At 36.6% G+C, this 17,899-nt stretch overlaps 1 protein-coding gene across 2 annotated transcripts in view; it reads right to left on the bottom strand.

The window, feature by feature from the left end:
• The window catches only part of LOC118580465 (solute carrier organic anion transporter family member 1B2-like), a 55,077-nt gene extending 37,553 nt beyond the window's left edge, over positions 1 to 17,524 (bottom strand). For both annotated transcript variants that reach the window (XM_036182204.1, XM_036182205.1), the window contains exon 1: positions 17,422 to 17,524. In XM_036182204.1, the coding sequence (XP_036038097.1) occupies positions 17,422 to 17,505 (84 nt within the window). In that variant the 5' untranslated portion in view covers positions 17,506 to 17,524. The remainder of the gene's footprint in view (positions 1 to 17,421) is intronic.
• Between the last annotated feature and the right edge of the window lie 375 nt (positions 17,525 to 17,899).

Here is a 17,899-nt window from a genome sequence, read left to right as displayed (position 1 = left end):
CTCTCTTCTAGACACTATAGAAACCTGTACTCAAATACACACACACATAGACACATATGTATATACACAGTTTTAAAAAGAGTAAAAACAAATCCTTTTTTTAAAAAAGAACAAATGATTATTAAAAAAATTTCTTGCTTTTATTCTTCTACTGACTTCTTATTTAATTCCATCATGGTAGGAGTAAATGATTGGAATCTTTTAAACCTTTAATATTGTTTGCTGGGGAGTTTCTCAAACCACAAATGAAAGGATGATTCATTCTATGAAAAAAATCAGTCTCCCCACATTAACAGATAAAGAACAAAATCATGAGATTATCTCAATAAATACAGAAAAATATTACTTTATAAGGTACTACACCTTTTCACGGTAAAAACAGAGTGTGGCGGTTTGAGTGAGAATGGCCACTTCAAGACGCAAATATTTGAAGGCTTGGTCCCCATTTGTGGAACTGTTGTGGAAGGATTAGGAGGTGTGGCTTTGTTGGAGGAGGTGTGTCACTGGGGCTTGGGCTTGAAGTTTTAGAAGCCTTGGTCATTCCAAGTTAACTCTCTCTGTCTCATGATGTGTCTCAAAACTCTTAGCTACTACTGTAGCCATGCCTGACAGCGCCTGCCATGCTTCTTGTAATGATGGTCACAGACTCTTACTACCTGGAACAGTAAGCTCCCAATATGTTCTTTTTCCTAAAAGTTTCTTTGGTCATGATGTTATATCAAAGTTATAGGAAAGTAACTAAGACACAACAACTAACTAGAAAAAGGAAGAAGCTAATGCAATATAGAAACCATATGTGTGAACCCATAACCAACAGTGTTCTCAAGAGGGGATTGATGACATTACCTAGAAGATGAGAAATAAGGTGAAAATCTGTGCTCTCACAACAAATATCCACCATACTGCCAGAGACTGAAGGCAAGAAGAGGGAGGAGGAAGGAAGGAGGGAATGGTACAAAATCCTCTCAAATGTGTATTAACCCAAAACAATCTTGAGTAGAATACTTCACATTTTCTGACCTCAATAGATTTCATAAAACAGCATTGTTTATAGTAGCCAAGAGGAGAAAGCAATCCATATTTCACTGTAAGATGAATAAATAAAATGGATACACACACACACATACATGTTAGACTTTTGTTTATGTTTTAAAAAAGAAGGAAACTGCTGTGGGATGGTCTTTCTGTATGCTGTGAATATATATTGCTACCATTGGTCAATAAAGAAGCTGCCTTGCCTATTGCAAGGCAGGTTAAAGTCAGGAGAGAAATCCAAGTAAAGAGACAAGAGAAGAAGGATGGAGTTTGGCAAGGAGCAAGTCGCAAGCAGACTGGTACTACCATGGCCACATGGCAATACATAGATTATTAGAAACGGATTAATTTAAGATGAAAAAGCTAGCTTGCAAGAAGCCTGAGACATAGACCAAACAGTTTATAATTAATATAAGGCACTGAGTGGTTACTTGGGAATTGGCATGTGGGATAGAAACCTCCATTTACAAGGAAATCTTACCACACACTATCATGTGGATGAACATTAAGGTCACTGTGCTAAGCTAAATGAGCCAGTCAGGGTAGTTGGAAGTTTTCTTGTATCCCAGCTGACTGGCGGTCAGGAAAAATCTCTCCCATTCGCATCCCCCAAGTAAACACACAGATGCTTACATTAATTATAACTGCTCAGCTATTAGCTCAGGTTTAATACTGATTAGCTCTTACACTTAAATTAACCAATAATTCTTCTCTATGTTTAGCCACATGGCTTGGTACCTTTCTCAGTTCTGTCTTGATATCTTGTTTCCTCTGTGTCTGGCTGGTGACTCCTAATTCAGTCTTTCTCTTCCCAGAATTCTCTTTGTCTGCTTATCCCACCTATACTTCCTGTCTGGCTACTGGCCAATCAGCATTTTATTTATCCATCAGTCAGAGCAATACATTCACAGCATACAATGAGACATCACCCATCAAGCCAGCAAAGGAGAGATATTGTGTCTACTCTTGGAAAGAGTCTCCAGTAGGAGGGGCACATAGGGAAGAAGATGAACTCTAGATGGAGGGGGTGAGAGAGGGAAATGGAGGGTTAAAATGCCCTGGCTCCGTAAATATACTTATGAAGTTGTCAAAGAATAAAATAACAAAATCTTGCTGGAGAGGTGGTTCAGTGGTTAAGTGCACTTTTTCTTGCAGAAGACCAATTATCCTTCCCAGGTCGTGGTTCAGTCACATGATATTGATAAACAAACAGGGAACATTTGCATCATTTCTTCACAGATGTAAGTTTGCTTAATTCTCATATCTTTTGAGGTTGGTTGCACATTCTCTCTCTCTTTCTTTCTTTTTTCCTTCCTTTCTTTCCTGAGATAGGATCTCACCACATTACCCACTGGCCTCAAATTCCTGGGCTCCAGTAATTCTTCAGTATCAGCCTTTTAAAGGACCATATACATGTTCCATCATGCCTAGCTCTATTTTTCCAACTTTAAAGTAATAGTGTGTGCCTTAGTTTTCAATATTTATTATTTTTTAAAATAAAGAATGACCTACTATATTAATCAGTGGAAAAAAACCTGTTCTCTTAATAAAAAATACTTTGAATCAGTTTCTTAATTCATGTGTGGCTGCACAATTATTGGTCCTCCCATTGATATATACATTTGTCTGTGAATCTCTTTAAACTATAGCCCTCAATTTCCTTTTCTTCTTTCTCTTTACCATTTTCTTTTTTCCTCCCAGATTATTTTCTCTGAGTTAATTTGGTAATGGTTCCTCCAAATTAGTCTCAATATTTCATTATCTTTATTAGGCATATATCATACAGTTTTGTGTTCATGCATTTATTAATCTTCTCTCATATAGTTTAAGAGAATATCACAGCTTGAATCCCCATAGTAAATAACAGACTTTTTAAAATAATTAGCATGGGATGGGGAGGTTACTCAGAACAGCACTAGCTGTTCTTCCTAATGACTGGGATTTGGGTCTCAGCACCTACATGGTTGCTTACAATATCTGGAATTCTACTTCCAGGGGATCTGATGCACTCTTCTCACCTTTCTGGGCACCTGCATGCACATGAAGCACAGACATACACTTAGTCACACATAAATAAATAAATATTTCTTTAAATGTGTATTATGCTCATCTATCCAGAATACACAGGACTTAAGTTCAGGAAAAGGATAATATATAATGTCATTCTCATAACTTAAAAAAAATGTATTTTAATGATTCTTAATGACTTGTATGTTTCTCCAACATCTCTTCAAGAAGTAATAATTTGTATAAATTTTAAAAGTTTGATCTTTCCCCATCCTCATCCTTTAATTTTTTTTCTATAGCTGAAGTCTCTGCTGTAAGTTCATTGGTATAAAAGCATAACTGTTGTGTTAATTTAGTCAAACACATTTCTATGCAAGATACTACAAGACATCTACACTAATAAATGATTAGTGTATTAACAGGGTATTTTTTTGATTATCAAAGAAACAGAACATTCTCACCTAAACCCTAACTATGAAAGCTTCTGATTCATAAAAATATCAGAAATACTTCCAGGAATCCAGGGATATCTTAGTAATGTAGACAGAAGTATAACCAAGGAAAAGTCTTGATCCACCTTTGGGAAGCTTCCAAAAGTTCAGAGCAAGGTTTTGTATTGTTCATGATTTCAATCTTAAAAGAAACATTTAACACCCTGAATTTCCCAATTAAAACCCTAAATTAGTTTTATAAGAAGAAATAGGTAACAGACATAAACCTACTGGGTACAGGGTTCCCCAATGCCCCTGGGACATTATGAGGGTATAAGATATATTTATATAGATACAAGATGATAGCATACATACTATTATGCTCACTGTATTATTCTGAAGTGGTCACTGTAACCCTGTTCTTAATGTGGAACTCAAGTTTAGAGAAAGAATGGTAGAAGTCAAGTGCCAAAGAAGAGAACTGAAATCTCCAATAAAAACATGTTGAAAGACTAGCATAGGAGGTATATTTTTGTGTGTGAGGTTTCAAATAGAAATAAAAGTGTTCACTGCTACCCAGTAGATTTTAGAGTTTGTTTTAAGTTATTTTACTTTTTGTGTATCAGTGCTTTATTTGCCTACACATATGGCAGTGTGCCAAGTGCATGCAGTGCCCACAAGGACAATAAAATGGTATTGGATTCCTTGGAACTAGAGTTACAGATGGTTAAAACAAACTTGTGCATGCTGAAAACTGAACCTGGATTTTCTGGAAGAGCAGTTGGTACTTTTACTCACTAAGCCACCTTTCCAACCCATTAGATCTTAAACTACAGCTGGCAGGACCAAGAGGAGGTAAAATCTGTATTTACTTGCAATCCTAGCAAGGGTTTATTCATTTATTTTGGCCAGAGATCTGAGCTTGAAGTCTGATGACAGCTCCACATACAACTTGAGCCCCCTGTACAATTTTGGTCACCTCAGCTGCCTCGTCTGGATGGCAACTTATTTGCTCAACAAAAATTAACAGCAATGACAATAAGGCACTTGTTTTGCTCAAGTTCAGTGTCAAGAATGGTGCAAAGGGTCATGGACAGTAAAATCAAACCCTGAAAATTCCCAAGAAAACTAAAGCCACCTAAGAACAAAGAGCTAGAGGCAAACAATGTAATGCAGTCTGATTCCCATCAGCCTATGTTATGAGAAGTCCTCACAGGTGAAGCTTTTATAGATGTGATCATTGATATCTGAGTTAAATCTTTAGGGGCTCAAAGACATTTACCCATTACCAAAAGAAGAAACACAGCATTAGAGAAAAACAGGGAGCAGGTGAAAGCTTCTGGGCCACCAGAGAGCATGGGGCACTTGAAAAGCAAAGAGAGAGAAAGATACAAACAGAGACAGAGACAGAGAAAGACATAGACAGAGAAGATAGACAGAGAAACAGAGACAGAGAGAGAATCTGGGAAGATACAAACAGGCTCAGCATCAGGAGGCCAGTACACATTTTAAATGTAACATAAAAATGTGATATGGCTCAGCAGGTAAAGATACTTCCTTCCAAACCTGATGGTCTGAGTTCAGTTCCCAGGATCCACACGGTAGAAGGAGACAACCAACTCCTTCATGTTTTCCTCTCACTTTCAGATGTATACTACAACATGCATCCCTGAACACACACACACACACACACACACACACACACACACACACACACACCTCACATACATGAACATACAATAAATAAAATGATTTTTTTCAAAAAAAAAATGTCCTAGGAGATGAAATGTGTGAGTCAGTTCTGACAGCCATAATGAAGATGAGCAAAGAAATCTTTACAAAGCTGAGCTCATAGATAAACAGAATAAATAATTGGGAACAGGCTGTAAGAAAGAAGACACCTGAGTTTCCAGAGGGAACCAAAGGCCATGCAAGAACAAGGGCATAGGCAGATTTTGCTCTGTAGTTTCTGCTCTGTAGGGCTATCTATGGAGTGTTAGTACAAAAAAATGGGAAAAGAGAGCGTCTTCCAGGCAGATCTGACCCAACAGAGAGATTTGGTAGGGGTAGTTTTGTGAACAGCCAAATAAAGATCTTTAATTCTTGGAGAATTTCCCACAACATTTGTAAGTTTTACTTTCTTGATGTTTCATTTGATGAGTTTCACCTACATTTGATGTCTTCTCAGTCTTAAATCTTATGCTTTGGTGACATGCTAACCAATGTGTGTGTCATTGGCTCTCACCATTTTCATATTGTATTTTAATTCTGTTATTAAGCAGTAAGTATTCATTGTGTTTATGTTGGTGCATACATGCCATGGTGCATGCAGACGTCAGAGGAGAACTTTCTGGAACCCATTCTCTCCTTCTGCTATATATATGTAGCTCCCGTGGTTAAATCAGGTCTTCAGGCATGGCAGCAACATCTTCATTCAGCAGTGCCTTTCCTGCTAAGCTCTCTCCCAGACTTCCTACAGTTAAAAGCTTTACTTACAAAATGAATTTTTGTCATAAATAAATTTTTGTTTCCTTAATACAATCATGTTAATATAATGTTAAAAATTATACGAGTTGCGTAAGATTTGAAAAGCACGCGCGCACACACACACACACACACACACACAAAATGACAGGCCCTCAATATACAGACTAGGCTGATCATGTATTTAGAATTGTCCTGCCACTGCCTGCCAATTGCTAGGATTTTAGGTGTGTACCAGAATGCTTGCCCTGAACAGAATTTATTATTTTTCTGAATCATTCACAAACATGGTTCTTTAAGAGAAAAGGAAACACTTAGTACACAGACACTTGCTCAATTAAATCTGCATAAGCCTGTCTTCACATTTCCCTTCCTCCCCAGCCTCCAGGCCCATGGATTTGGTCTTGGCTTACTTCAAATGTCTTCCTAATTGCTACATGTAAGATGCACAGGTACTTAATATTTTGGTTTGTATTCAGTACAGGTGTACAGTTTTTGTTTGCCTCTGCTACTCAGTATGAAGTTAGTGGCAACTACTGGCTGCTTAGATTTCGGTTCCAGAGCCTTGTAGGATAAAATGCCAGCATCTTAGTGTCCTGCTAAACAGAGCAGCTAAGGAAAGATTTGTGTTTATGATGTTTGGGACTTCCCTTCCAGAAGTAACACCCTCAACACTCCTATACTCCTAGAGTAGCTTCTTCCTCGCAGAAGGCAGGAAATTTTAACCAGAACATGTTTGGCAAAGTGTGGAAAGAGAAACCTATGGCTGACTAGTGACTAGAGTTCTTCATATTCAGGGTCCTCACCTTCTCTTTTCCATAAAATCTTGGTCTTCATCCTGAAAGACGTCCCTGGTCAATTCATAGAAAAATTTAACTAACTCAACTAAGCCTATAAAATAGGTACAAAAAGAAAACCATGCTTTGGGTGACAAAGCTGAAAGACATGTTTCTCGAAAAGATACTCAAAAGTAATGTGACTTTGTCATCATTAAAGAGTAAGAAAATACAACTACCACAAAGCTCTTGCAGGAGACTGTAGAGATGGCTCAGTGATTAGAGTACTATCTGCTCTTCCAGGGATCTGAGTTCAGTTTCCAGCACCCACATGGTGGATCACAATCATCTATAACTCCAGTTCTCAGAGATCACAATGTTCTCTTCTGGCCTTCTGAGGCACTGTGTGTACAAACAATCCATGCATATGAAAATAAATAATTTAAATATTGTTAAGAGCTTTGGAGGATATTCAGGCTAAATAGACTTACAAAGCATCATTAGGTGCAGAGAAGAAATCTGCTTTATGATACATATAGACATATATACCAGCCTAAAAGATAAAAATAGCCATAATTCACTCAGTGGCTTCAAAAACTTTGGAAAATTAATAGGTCTACTCTCACCAAAGGAAATTGTAATGCATCTCTGTCAACTCCAGTAAAGCCTGGTGTGCCAGTGTTGCTAAGATATGGCAAATATGAAGAACACTAGGAATAAAGAGGCTGGGGATTTAGCTCAGTGGTAGAGCACTTGCCTAGCAAGTGCAAGGCCCTGGGTTCAGTCCTCAGCTCTGAATAAATTTTAAAAAAAGACAAAAAATTGTATAGAAATAGAAATAAAGCTGATCTGTTGGACATAGAATTCTGTATCCAACACTTCAACAAATGTACAATTTTTTCAAATAGATTATTGATGATATAACAACAGATCAGGAAATTTTAGAAATTTTCCAAAGACACTACACCATCTATTACAACAATATTATGATTAAATTTAGCAAAAAGCGACTAAGAAAATATTCATATATGTAAAATAAGATGCTTATTTGCACTCTAATGAAATCATAATAAAAATTTAAGAGTAAGTCTAGAATTGATAAGATATTGACTGTGAACATAAAATGTTTGGATATGTAGAGTCTACTTCCAGGTGGAAGAAGTTCCCACCCTATCCTAACAAGAAGGAAAAGAATGGAAAAACCAACTTACCGTGGGTTCCCAAGACAGGAGGACTCATGGAAAACCAGGCACTGGGATTGGAGAAGAGGGCCATAAACATGGAGAGTTACAGTTTGTCAAAGTAGAAACCCAAGACAAATAGGAGCTGTTGTCTGGGCAGACAACTATTGGTGAAATTATTAAGGCCACTCCACGTAGTTAAAAGGGAGGTTTATTTTGTGGGGTAACTTACAAATGAAGGGATAGGGTGCAGGGTCTGGTAAAAGTATGGCGCAGTCCAGCTGTGGTATTCTCTGGAGAACTCTGCTCAGTCTGTCTCCAGCGTCCAGGGTCCCAGAACCAAGAGGAGCTTCTCCTCTCGATCCTGGGTCTTCAGCATCCTCCCTCAGCCCCGCCTTGTGGTCGTGACCATTACCGAAGCCTCAATGGGGGTTGGAACTTCCAGGCCAAGGCTGGGATGGCTACCCACTACATCTCCCCCTTTTGTCTAAATAAGAAGGTTCTAACCTAATACAAGACTATATACAAAGAAATGGTTATCAAATATTGTTCAGGAGTAATGAGGGATAATGACCTAGATAAGTTGGAATTACAATAAATGCAAACAATATCAAGCAAAAAACACATACTAAAATCCAAGGAAGTCTAGAGAATGGGTAGGTGGCATGTTACAAAGATCATTCCAAAGGGTGTCCTATCCTAAAGAACCTGAACCTAATACTTAATATATTCTATCTAAGATTATATATATATATATATATATATACATATATATATATATGTGTGTATATATATATACATATATATATATATATATATATATATATATACATACATACTAAGTTGTAACTATAACTGCTGGTCTTCAACCTCATCAAAGACCTGAGAAGGAACGTAATAATACCTGAGAAATGGGAGAAGGACGCAAGCAACTTTTGGGAGTCTTGCAAGAGTAGATAGAGACAGCTGGCAGCCTGGACAGTCACCTAATGTTTCTCAGCATCGTTGGTGCAATCAAATTGGCAATAGGCCTAGAGTATCCGACAGACCATTTTCTCTCTAGGAAATTGACTAGGTCTCATAGCAAACCTTGGAAGAAAATCTTTGCATGAGGAAAGAAAAGGTCATTTTGAAATAAACAGTACCCATTACTGTGGTGGTATTGTGTTGCCCAAAATATTGTGCATCCTAACAAATTTATCTGGGGTCAAAGAGCAGACAGCCACTAGATACAGAAGCTAGAAAATGGTGGCACTCACACCTTTAATCCTAGCATTTCAGAGACAGAAATCCCTCTGGATCTCTGTGAGTTCAAAGCCACATTGGTAACCAGCCAGGCATGGTGACACATGCCTTTAATCCCAAGAAGTGAGCCTTTACTCCCAGGGAGTGATGGAAGAAAGCAGAAAGATATATAAGGCAGGAAGATCAGAAACTAGAGGCAATTGGCTGGTTAAGCATTTGGCTGGTTAAGCTATTAGGCTTTGAGCAGCACAGTTCAGCTGAAAGTCATTGGGATGAGGACACAGAAGCTTCCAGTCTGAGGAAAGAGGATCAGCTGAGGAACTGTGGAGGTGAGGAAGCTGTGGCTTCTGTCTCTCTGATCTTTCAGCATTCACCCCAATACCTGGCATCAGGTTTGATTCTATTAAGACATTTTAAGATTCATGCTTTTTTTGTTTTATTTGTTTGTTTATGAACTTTTGAGATAGGGTTTTACTATATAGACAAGGCTGACCTTGAATTTACAGTCCTGCTTCACAGACTTCTAATACTGGGAGTACTTATGTGCACCACCAAACCCATCCCTTTGTTCTTAATAGGGCTTGCTTTGAGGAGAAGATCTCTTCATGATGAGATAAAGGAATGAATAAATGCTAAGCCATAAGCAAATCTATGTGATGGGAGGCAAGTATCCAACTCCAGCTCAGAGTTATCACCCTGTACCACCTATATGTTGGGTAGCAAAATAAAATAAAACAATAAATAGCTAAGAAATGCCAAAATCCAGAATCAAAGCTCACTGAAACCTTAACACACACACACACACACACACACACACACACACACACACACACACCTTATCATCTCATTTTCACCATCAAGAAATAGTTTTTCAGACAAACAACAATTGAGTTAATTAGTTGCCAGTAAAGATACTTTGCAAGATGTCAAAACAAGTTATATAGGAAGAGGCGGAATATACATTAGAAACACAGAGATAGATTTAAAAGGAACCAAAAGGAATGAAAGTAATATAAACACTATGGATTTTATAATCTAATCCAAATGAGTAAAATTTTTCTTTTAAAAATGAACTTTCTAGCTTATTTTGGATGTGAATGTTTTATCTACATGTATGAGTTTGGATCATATATGGGCAGTGCCACAGAGTCCAGAAAAGGCCATTGATCTCCTAGAATTGGAGTTACAGGTGGTTGTAAGCTGCCGTGTGGGTAATGGCAACAAAAGAGCAGCAAATGGTTTTAAACACTGAACTACTTCTCCAGCCCCAAGATTAAATTTTCTTGCAATTGGAATAGCCAAAATGTATCATTCATGCTTTGGTATATACTTTATACAAATATTTGCTTGTGAGCATACATAAGTGATACAAGTGTTAGATAAGGGAAATAACAGTGTTTACTTAACAGTGTTAAGGGACTTAAATGATCTGTAAAATGGCATAATGTTATTTGAAAGTAGACACCCATAAATGTACATTTGATACATTGTGGCAAAATTTATAAAAGAAAAGAATTAAAAATTTAAATTATAATAAAAGTTTTACTTAGGACTGTTAAGGCAGATAAGAAGAGGAGAACAAAGGCAGGAACAGAAAAAAAACATGGGAAAATATAGTAAATTTTAATACAAGCTATCAGGAGTCTCTTTTAATGTCATACTCCAAATGTTCCCTTTGAAAATCTGAGGACAGTAATTCAAAAAACATGACTCCACTCAGTTATCTATAAGAAACTAACTGTAGGCATACACACACACACACACACACACACACACACACACACACACACACACACATATACACACACACACACACACACACACACACGTGTGTGTGTGTGTGTGTGTGTGTGTGTGTGTGTGTGTTCCCTACATTATGCTAGAGATCAGACATAGCTAAACTACACTCAGACTGAACAGATTTTTAAATCAAGGAAAACTGTCAATGATTTTTGAAGGGCACTATATTATGAAAAGGGGTCATTTCTCAATGAACATACAGCAATCAATGTATTTGTCTATAAGATAGCAAATTACCTGAAATGAAAACTGGTAGATTGGTAAAAAGAAATAAATGACCCCACTATGAGGAAGGGATAAATCCAGCAGACAGAAGTAGAAAAATTACAATTGGCCTCAACACATCATTAATAAAGTGGATTAATAGCTACAGGTCATTGCAGTCAACAACAGCGATATGAATACACATTTTTTTCTTAATTTTCCAGTGAGCAGTCACCAGTATAGACCATATTTCCACATTTGGAGCCATAAAATATACCCTAACCAGTTTTAAATAATAGTAAAAACAAGCAAGCAAACAACAACAAAAACTTTCTCTACCATCATGGTATTAAATGAAAATTGACAATATAAATAAATGACTATGTCAGAGTATGTGAAGGTTAAGCTACAGACTTCTAAACAACACATGTCAACGAAGAAATTTCAAGAAAAAATTAAAACACTTTAAACTAAATGAAAGCAAAATACATTTTATTGAAATCTGTGGATTGTAGGGCTGGAGAGATGGCTCAGAGGTTAAGAGCATTGTCTGCTCTTCCAGAGGTCCTGAGTTCAATTCCCAGCAACCACATGGTGGCTCACAACCATCTGCAATGATCTGGCGCCCTCTTCTGTATGCATAATAAATAAATATTTAAAAGAAAAGAAAAGAGAGTTATCTTTAAAAAAAATCTGTGGATTGTAGCTAAAGCAATAAGCAATATCTGGACAGAATTTTATAGCATTGAATATATATATATATACTATAAAAGAAGACAAATATGAAAGAAATATGAATATTTAAGGACTGGTGATGGGAAATGAGGAAAAGAACAATTTAAATTCAGCATAAGCAGAGCCAGTTCTTTTGAAATCCAATTTGTAGGATTCTAACTAGATTGACTATGAAGAAAAGAGGAGAGATACAATTTAATATTGGAAAGAAGAGTTGTCACTACAGACAACATGGGCATAGAAGAGTCATCACTACAGACAGCAGGGGCATTGAAAGAACTAAAAGAAATACTGTGAAAAACTATGAACACTGTGCTTACAATTTTAATGATGTAGGTGACTATTTTTTGAAAAACACAATCTGCACAGAGTATGAGACAAAGAAGGAATCTGAACAGGCCTATATCTTTTTACAGAGTTGATTTACTAGTTAATAAACTTCCCAAATAGAAAGAACCAGGTACAGATAATTTCACTGGCGAAGCCATCTGACTAGCTAAGGGAAATATTGTACCAATTTCCCCTAGTCTGTATGAGTATAGAAACAGTATGAATACTTCACTTCTCATCCTATTAGTACTTCATTACTCACATTTCCAAAATTGACAAAGACATTACAAAAAAAAAAATGGCAGACCATAATCTTTCATGGACATAGTGAAAAAAATTTCATGATAATTAGCAAATTTAATAAAATGATACATAACAATAATTAAACACTATGACCAAAGATATTTATGTCCAATATGCAAGAAGATTCTATGAACCCATCGTATCAGCAGGCTAAAAAGGAACATGTATATGCATATATGTAAGTAGTGAATTTATTATAGAGAGGATATTATTTAACTTGTTAAAAATTATTCACTAAAAACTTACACCCATTAATAGTAAGACAGTAGGAGCTTCTCCACTAGTTCAGTAACACAGTAGGAATCCAGTCTTACCACTGCTTGTCAACATTTTTACTGGAAGCCTTGACTAATGCAATAAGACAAGAAGAGAAATAATAGTTATAAGATTAAGGAAGAAGGAGGAAGTTATCTTTTCAAATGACATGATGATCCTTACAAACCATCTCAAAGGATTGCTAAGGAAATGAATAGAACTGAGAAGTAATCATAGGAAGAGTTTATACATAAGTCATTAGTTTCCAATGTACCAGCACTGAAAAGTGACATTTGAAATAAAAAAAAAAACCAGCATATTATTTTTATTAGCATCTCTGAAAATTAAGTGATTTTATGTAAATTTAATGAAGTCTGATGAAAAGTACAAATTTCAAATGGAAGAAAATTTATAAAGCATATGGAAGCTCTTCCATACTCGTGCACTGAAATACTGACATGTCAGTTCTTCTCAGCTTCACACATACAGTTAATGAACTGTCAGTTGAATCCAGCAAATAATCTAGTAGGCATCCACAAAGTAATTTATAAGTTTATATGAGAGACAAAAGACTCAGAATGAAGAATGCAATATTGAAGGAGGATAAATTTCGAGGACTGTCAGTACCTGACTTCAAGACTGACTATAAATCTATAGCAACCAGGACAGTTTTTATTAGTGGAAGAATGAAGAAATGGATCAGAGACAAAATAGAGAGCTCAGACATAGACCCGCAGAAACTGACAGAGGAACAAAGGAAAAGTAATTGGGAAAAGATAATTTTAAACCCTTTCACAACAATTAACTCGGAATGGACCACAGACTTAAGTGAAGAGCATAAACGATATTTCCCACAGAGGTGACTCTGAAGAAAGCTTACACCTTCTGAGATTTGATGATGCCTTTTAAGATGCAATTTAATGGGTATAATCATGAAAGTATAATTGATTGGTGACATTCCATTATGACCAAGAATTTCTTCTGTATAAATGACACTCTCAGGAGACTGAGAAGCATCAGAGAGAGAGAATGAACTTGTCAAAGGTATATCTGCTAAAAATAAACAAAAAAGCAAATCAAAACAAAACAAAAACAGTCTCTTACATCTGCTTAGTAAGGTGCCTGGAATAAGAAGTGTCTCCCATGGTCTTAGTTATTTCCACACTTGGTCAACAGTGATGGTGATATTTGGGAAGGCTTAGTGGGTGCAGTTTTGGTAGAGGAAGGAAGTCACTGGAGATGGGCTTTGTGAGTTTATATGTAGCACTATTTCCAGCTTGACTCTCTGCTACATGCTTGTGGTTGAAAATGTGAACTCTCAGGGGCACAGCCATATCTGATGGGAATGACAACAGTCATAAGGCCAGCACAGCTGCTTGACAAAGACCCAGCAAAGCTGAGCCACATGATGGCAGCTGTGCCACCTTTGGGTTTTATCTCTGCCAGCTGTATACTTGGGGGACTTTTAATATTTGTATAATTTGGGGATATTGGATTGATGGAAAATTTCTTATGAATCATTTATGCCTTCTCCCAGGAGTACTGCTTCTAAGCTTCACCAGAAAAGTCCTGAACATACTACCCCTCCCACTTTTGAGGGAGATATCCTTATCGACTGTCACATTCTAGAGTGTGCTTTGGTGATACAGCTGTCTTTGAGTCATTTCTGCTCTTGTAAGTGACTCCTCACCCATATTCCTGTAAAATAAAATAAAACCCAATAAAATTCATGGTTCACTAAGTTGGACTTTGTGGGTATCTTGTACTTTGACATGTTGGTTCCCTATTGGAGTAACTGGACATTTGCTCATGTCTTGCTGAGAATAGTGTCACACAACAATAATCAAGATAGCTGCTTTAGAAGATGATTAAACTATGCCTCAAAAAACTAACACTGTCACCATAGAATTCAGCAATCACATTTTGACATTTAGTCAAGAGCAGTAAAAACAAACAAACACCCTGAACACAGATGTGTATAGCAATTTTATTCATAATTATAAAATGTGAAAGCAACTGCGATGTCTTCTAGTACACACACAGCAAAATAAAGTAGCAGTAGAGTGTTGTTAATTACTACAAAAAAATTAGCAATAAACTCATTTTTTAAAAGTGCTCCAAAGAACCTGAAGGCATACCATTAAGTAATAATAGCCAGTCTGGTACAGCTGAATTCAATCATATGACATTATGTAAAGGTGCAACTGTGGAGATTATAGGAAGATTACTGGTTGCCATGGTTGGGTAAATGGATAATGTGGCAGAGCAAATGTAATTTTTAGATACAAAAAATATTATGTCATTGTATGTGTGCTTAAATTTGCAGAAGGTTTAATTCCCTGAAGGAACACAAATGCCAACAAGGAACTTTGAGCAATCCTATATGTCAAGACACATGCATCAGTTTTTAAAAGAAGTACTAATCTAGTTGGGTCATTGATAAGAGGAAGGTTACATATGTGCTGTGCAGAGGATAAGGACACAATTTGCATCCTTCACTCACACTGGTCTAGAAAAGAAATTGGGAATAAAGGCAGAAAAGGAGAATTTTACCCTTGTCTTCTGTTGGTTTGAGGTGATAATACAATAGTTCGTACTGTAGAAGGATGTTCTACAGAGGTACAAGAATCTTAAGAGCAGAGAGGATGAGTGGTAAGCTCTCTGGAACCTAGGTAGCTCAATGCAAAGGTTGAGAGAGTGTAACCATATATCAAAACATATTGCTATGTGACTTCATTACCTGCTTTACTCTTAGACATTTGTACCCACTAGATCTGTGGATGCCAGTCCTGAGTGTGGGTTGGGCATGTCATGGGCTTGATTAAGTGAAAACCTGATGAGTGACTCATGCTGATTGAATTGCTATGAAGATAAATTTCCAAATACATAGAGAAAACAGAAGTAAATAGTCCAGTGACAAATTCTAAACTTCCCATAGAATCCCACAGTTACTAACATTATATAAATCCAGTTACTGTAGTGATATAAGACAGAGTTGATATGATAGGATGTGCAATAGGACTTCCTCGGGCCAGACTATGATCCCCAACTGTGGTGGTTTAGATAGGAATGTTCCCCATAGCCTCATGTATTTGTCTCTCCCCAGCCTTCTGTGGATATTGCTCTGTGTAAATAAAGTTCTGATTGGCCAGTGGCCAGGCAGGAAGTATAGGCGGGACAAGAGAGAAGAGAATTCTGGGAGATGGAAGGCTGGGTGGAGAGAGACACCGCCAGCCGCCCCCATGAGAAGCAACATGTAAAGACACTGGTAAGCCACAAGCCATGTGGCAAAGTATCGACTAACAGAAATGGGTTAATTTAAGATAGAAAAGGTAGATAACAAGAAGCCTGCCACAGCCATACAGTTCTAAACAATGTAAGTTTCTGTGTGCTTTCTTGGTTGGGTCTGAGCGACTGTGGGATTGGCGGGTAAGAGAGATTTGTCCTGACTGGGCCAGGAAGAAATACTCTAACTACAAGATGCATTGCCACTGCATTATATTAACCAGCAACTGCTCAGGACTTTCCTTCTGCTTAAACATTATTCAGATATTTCATCAGAACAGTCTTTGCCAGAAGTTACTGAAAACAAATAGACTTTATGTTTCCTGGACAAAATTAAAAGGGACTGATTTTTTTTTTTAACAACATTCTTGCCACTGATTATTATCTCTGCTGTCTGCATTTAGCTACTGAAGACCTCAACCTCAGCTAGGTCTGGAACTTAACCTGCTGGAGATACCCATAGTTGATGTCTTGTCCTTGGCAAGGTTTTGAGGCTTTGTCTTGGGTCTATCCATAGGTTTTTATTTTATTTTTTTAGAATTTTTTATTTAAAAAAAAGATTTTCTTTCCTTTTACATACCAACCTGTTCCCTCTCCCTCCTCTTCTCCTGCTCCCCACACTTACCCCCATCACACCCCCATGCATTTTTATTTTATAAGGTGAGTGATTAGGGTGGCTTTTCCCCTTTGATGACGTGGCTTCTTCATTTCACACCATAAAGGGAAACCTTTCTCCTGTGTTTGAAGTTCCCTATGTCATTGATTACCCATAGTTTTGTAACAAAAACAAAGGTCAGAATTGTTGTGTCTTCAGATAAGAAAAAAAAATACTTTAATAAGTTTTCAACTAGATTTTGTGCCAGGTCTGTTTAGTAATGCCAAATTCTCTGTCATTAGACTATATTCTTTCATTATCAGAATTTTTAAAAAATACTGAGAAAATAATAAGGAAATAATAATTCAATAGTTTGAGATTATAAAATAACTTATAGATGCTAATTCTGTAAAATTTTAGGTTGATTCTAAAAATATTTTACATATCACACATACAAACCTTTTATTTTAACTACATTTATAAAGATCTCTTGGTTGGCAGAACCAGTGAGGATATCAAAGTCTTGCTAACTTTCCAATATTAATGAATATGCAAATGTCAAAAATATCACCAAAGGAAACCTTACCCAAATTTAAAAAACTTAAATCAAGATGTAGATCATGTTGTTAAAGTTTTATACTTCAATGAAAGTTCTAACTTGAAACATAATGTTCTTTTGAATAACTTGTTTCCTTTCTATAAGTAAAAACTCCCTCTTTACTTATCTTTGTTTGGAACTGTGACACTCGTCCCACCTTGAATCCATCACAGTGCCTTGTTTTCTCTGCTCTTGAAGGTTGGGCCTCTGTTGTTTTGGTTGAATGCTGAGTTTGATCCATGATTGAATAGTGGATGTGATGAGAATGTCTACAATCACTGTTGATAAATAATTCAGTTGAAATGATCACCTATTGAGAGAGAAAAGGTGTCATTTATTTGACTTTAACCGTATACAATTTATGAATGAGAAAAAACATGCCAAAGCCAACCCTTCTATCATATGATATGAAGCGCTTACTAATTCTCTACCACTGAACCAGGTAAATGCTGGACACAAAATTAAGAAAGAAAAATGTGACATTCTAAACTCAGGGAGATTTTTTTTATTTAAATTGGTAAATTTATGAAGAAAAATTTAAAACAACAAGTACAATATGATTTGTTTATATGTGAAATGAATGAAAACATTAAATTATAGAAACTACGATTTTAATATCATTCTGCATGTCTAGG

The sequence above is a fragment of the Onychomys torridus genome, chromosome 3 (assembly GCF_903995425.1).
Source record: "Onychomys torridus chromosome 3, mOncTor1.1, whole genome shotgun sequence".
Lineage (NCBI taxonomy): Eukaryota > Metazoa > Chordata > Mammalia > Rodentia > Cricetidae > Onychomys > Onychomys torridus.
The sequence above is the reverse complement of the archived record's forward strand: the minus strand, read 5'-3'. Positions and strand labels throughout refer to the sequence as shown.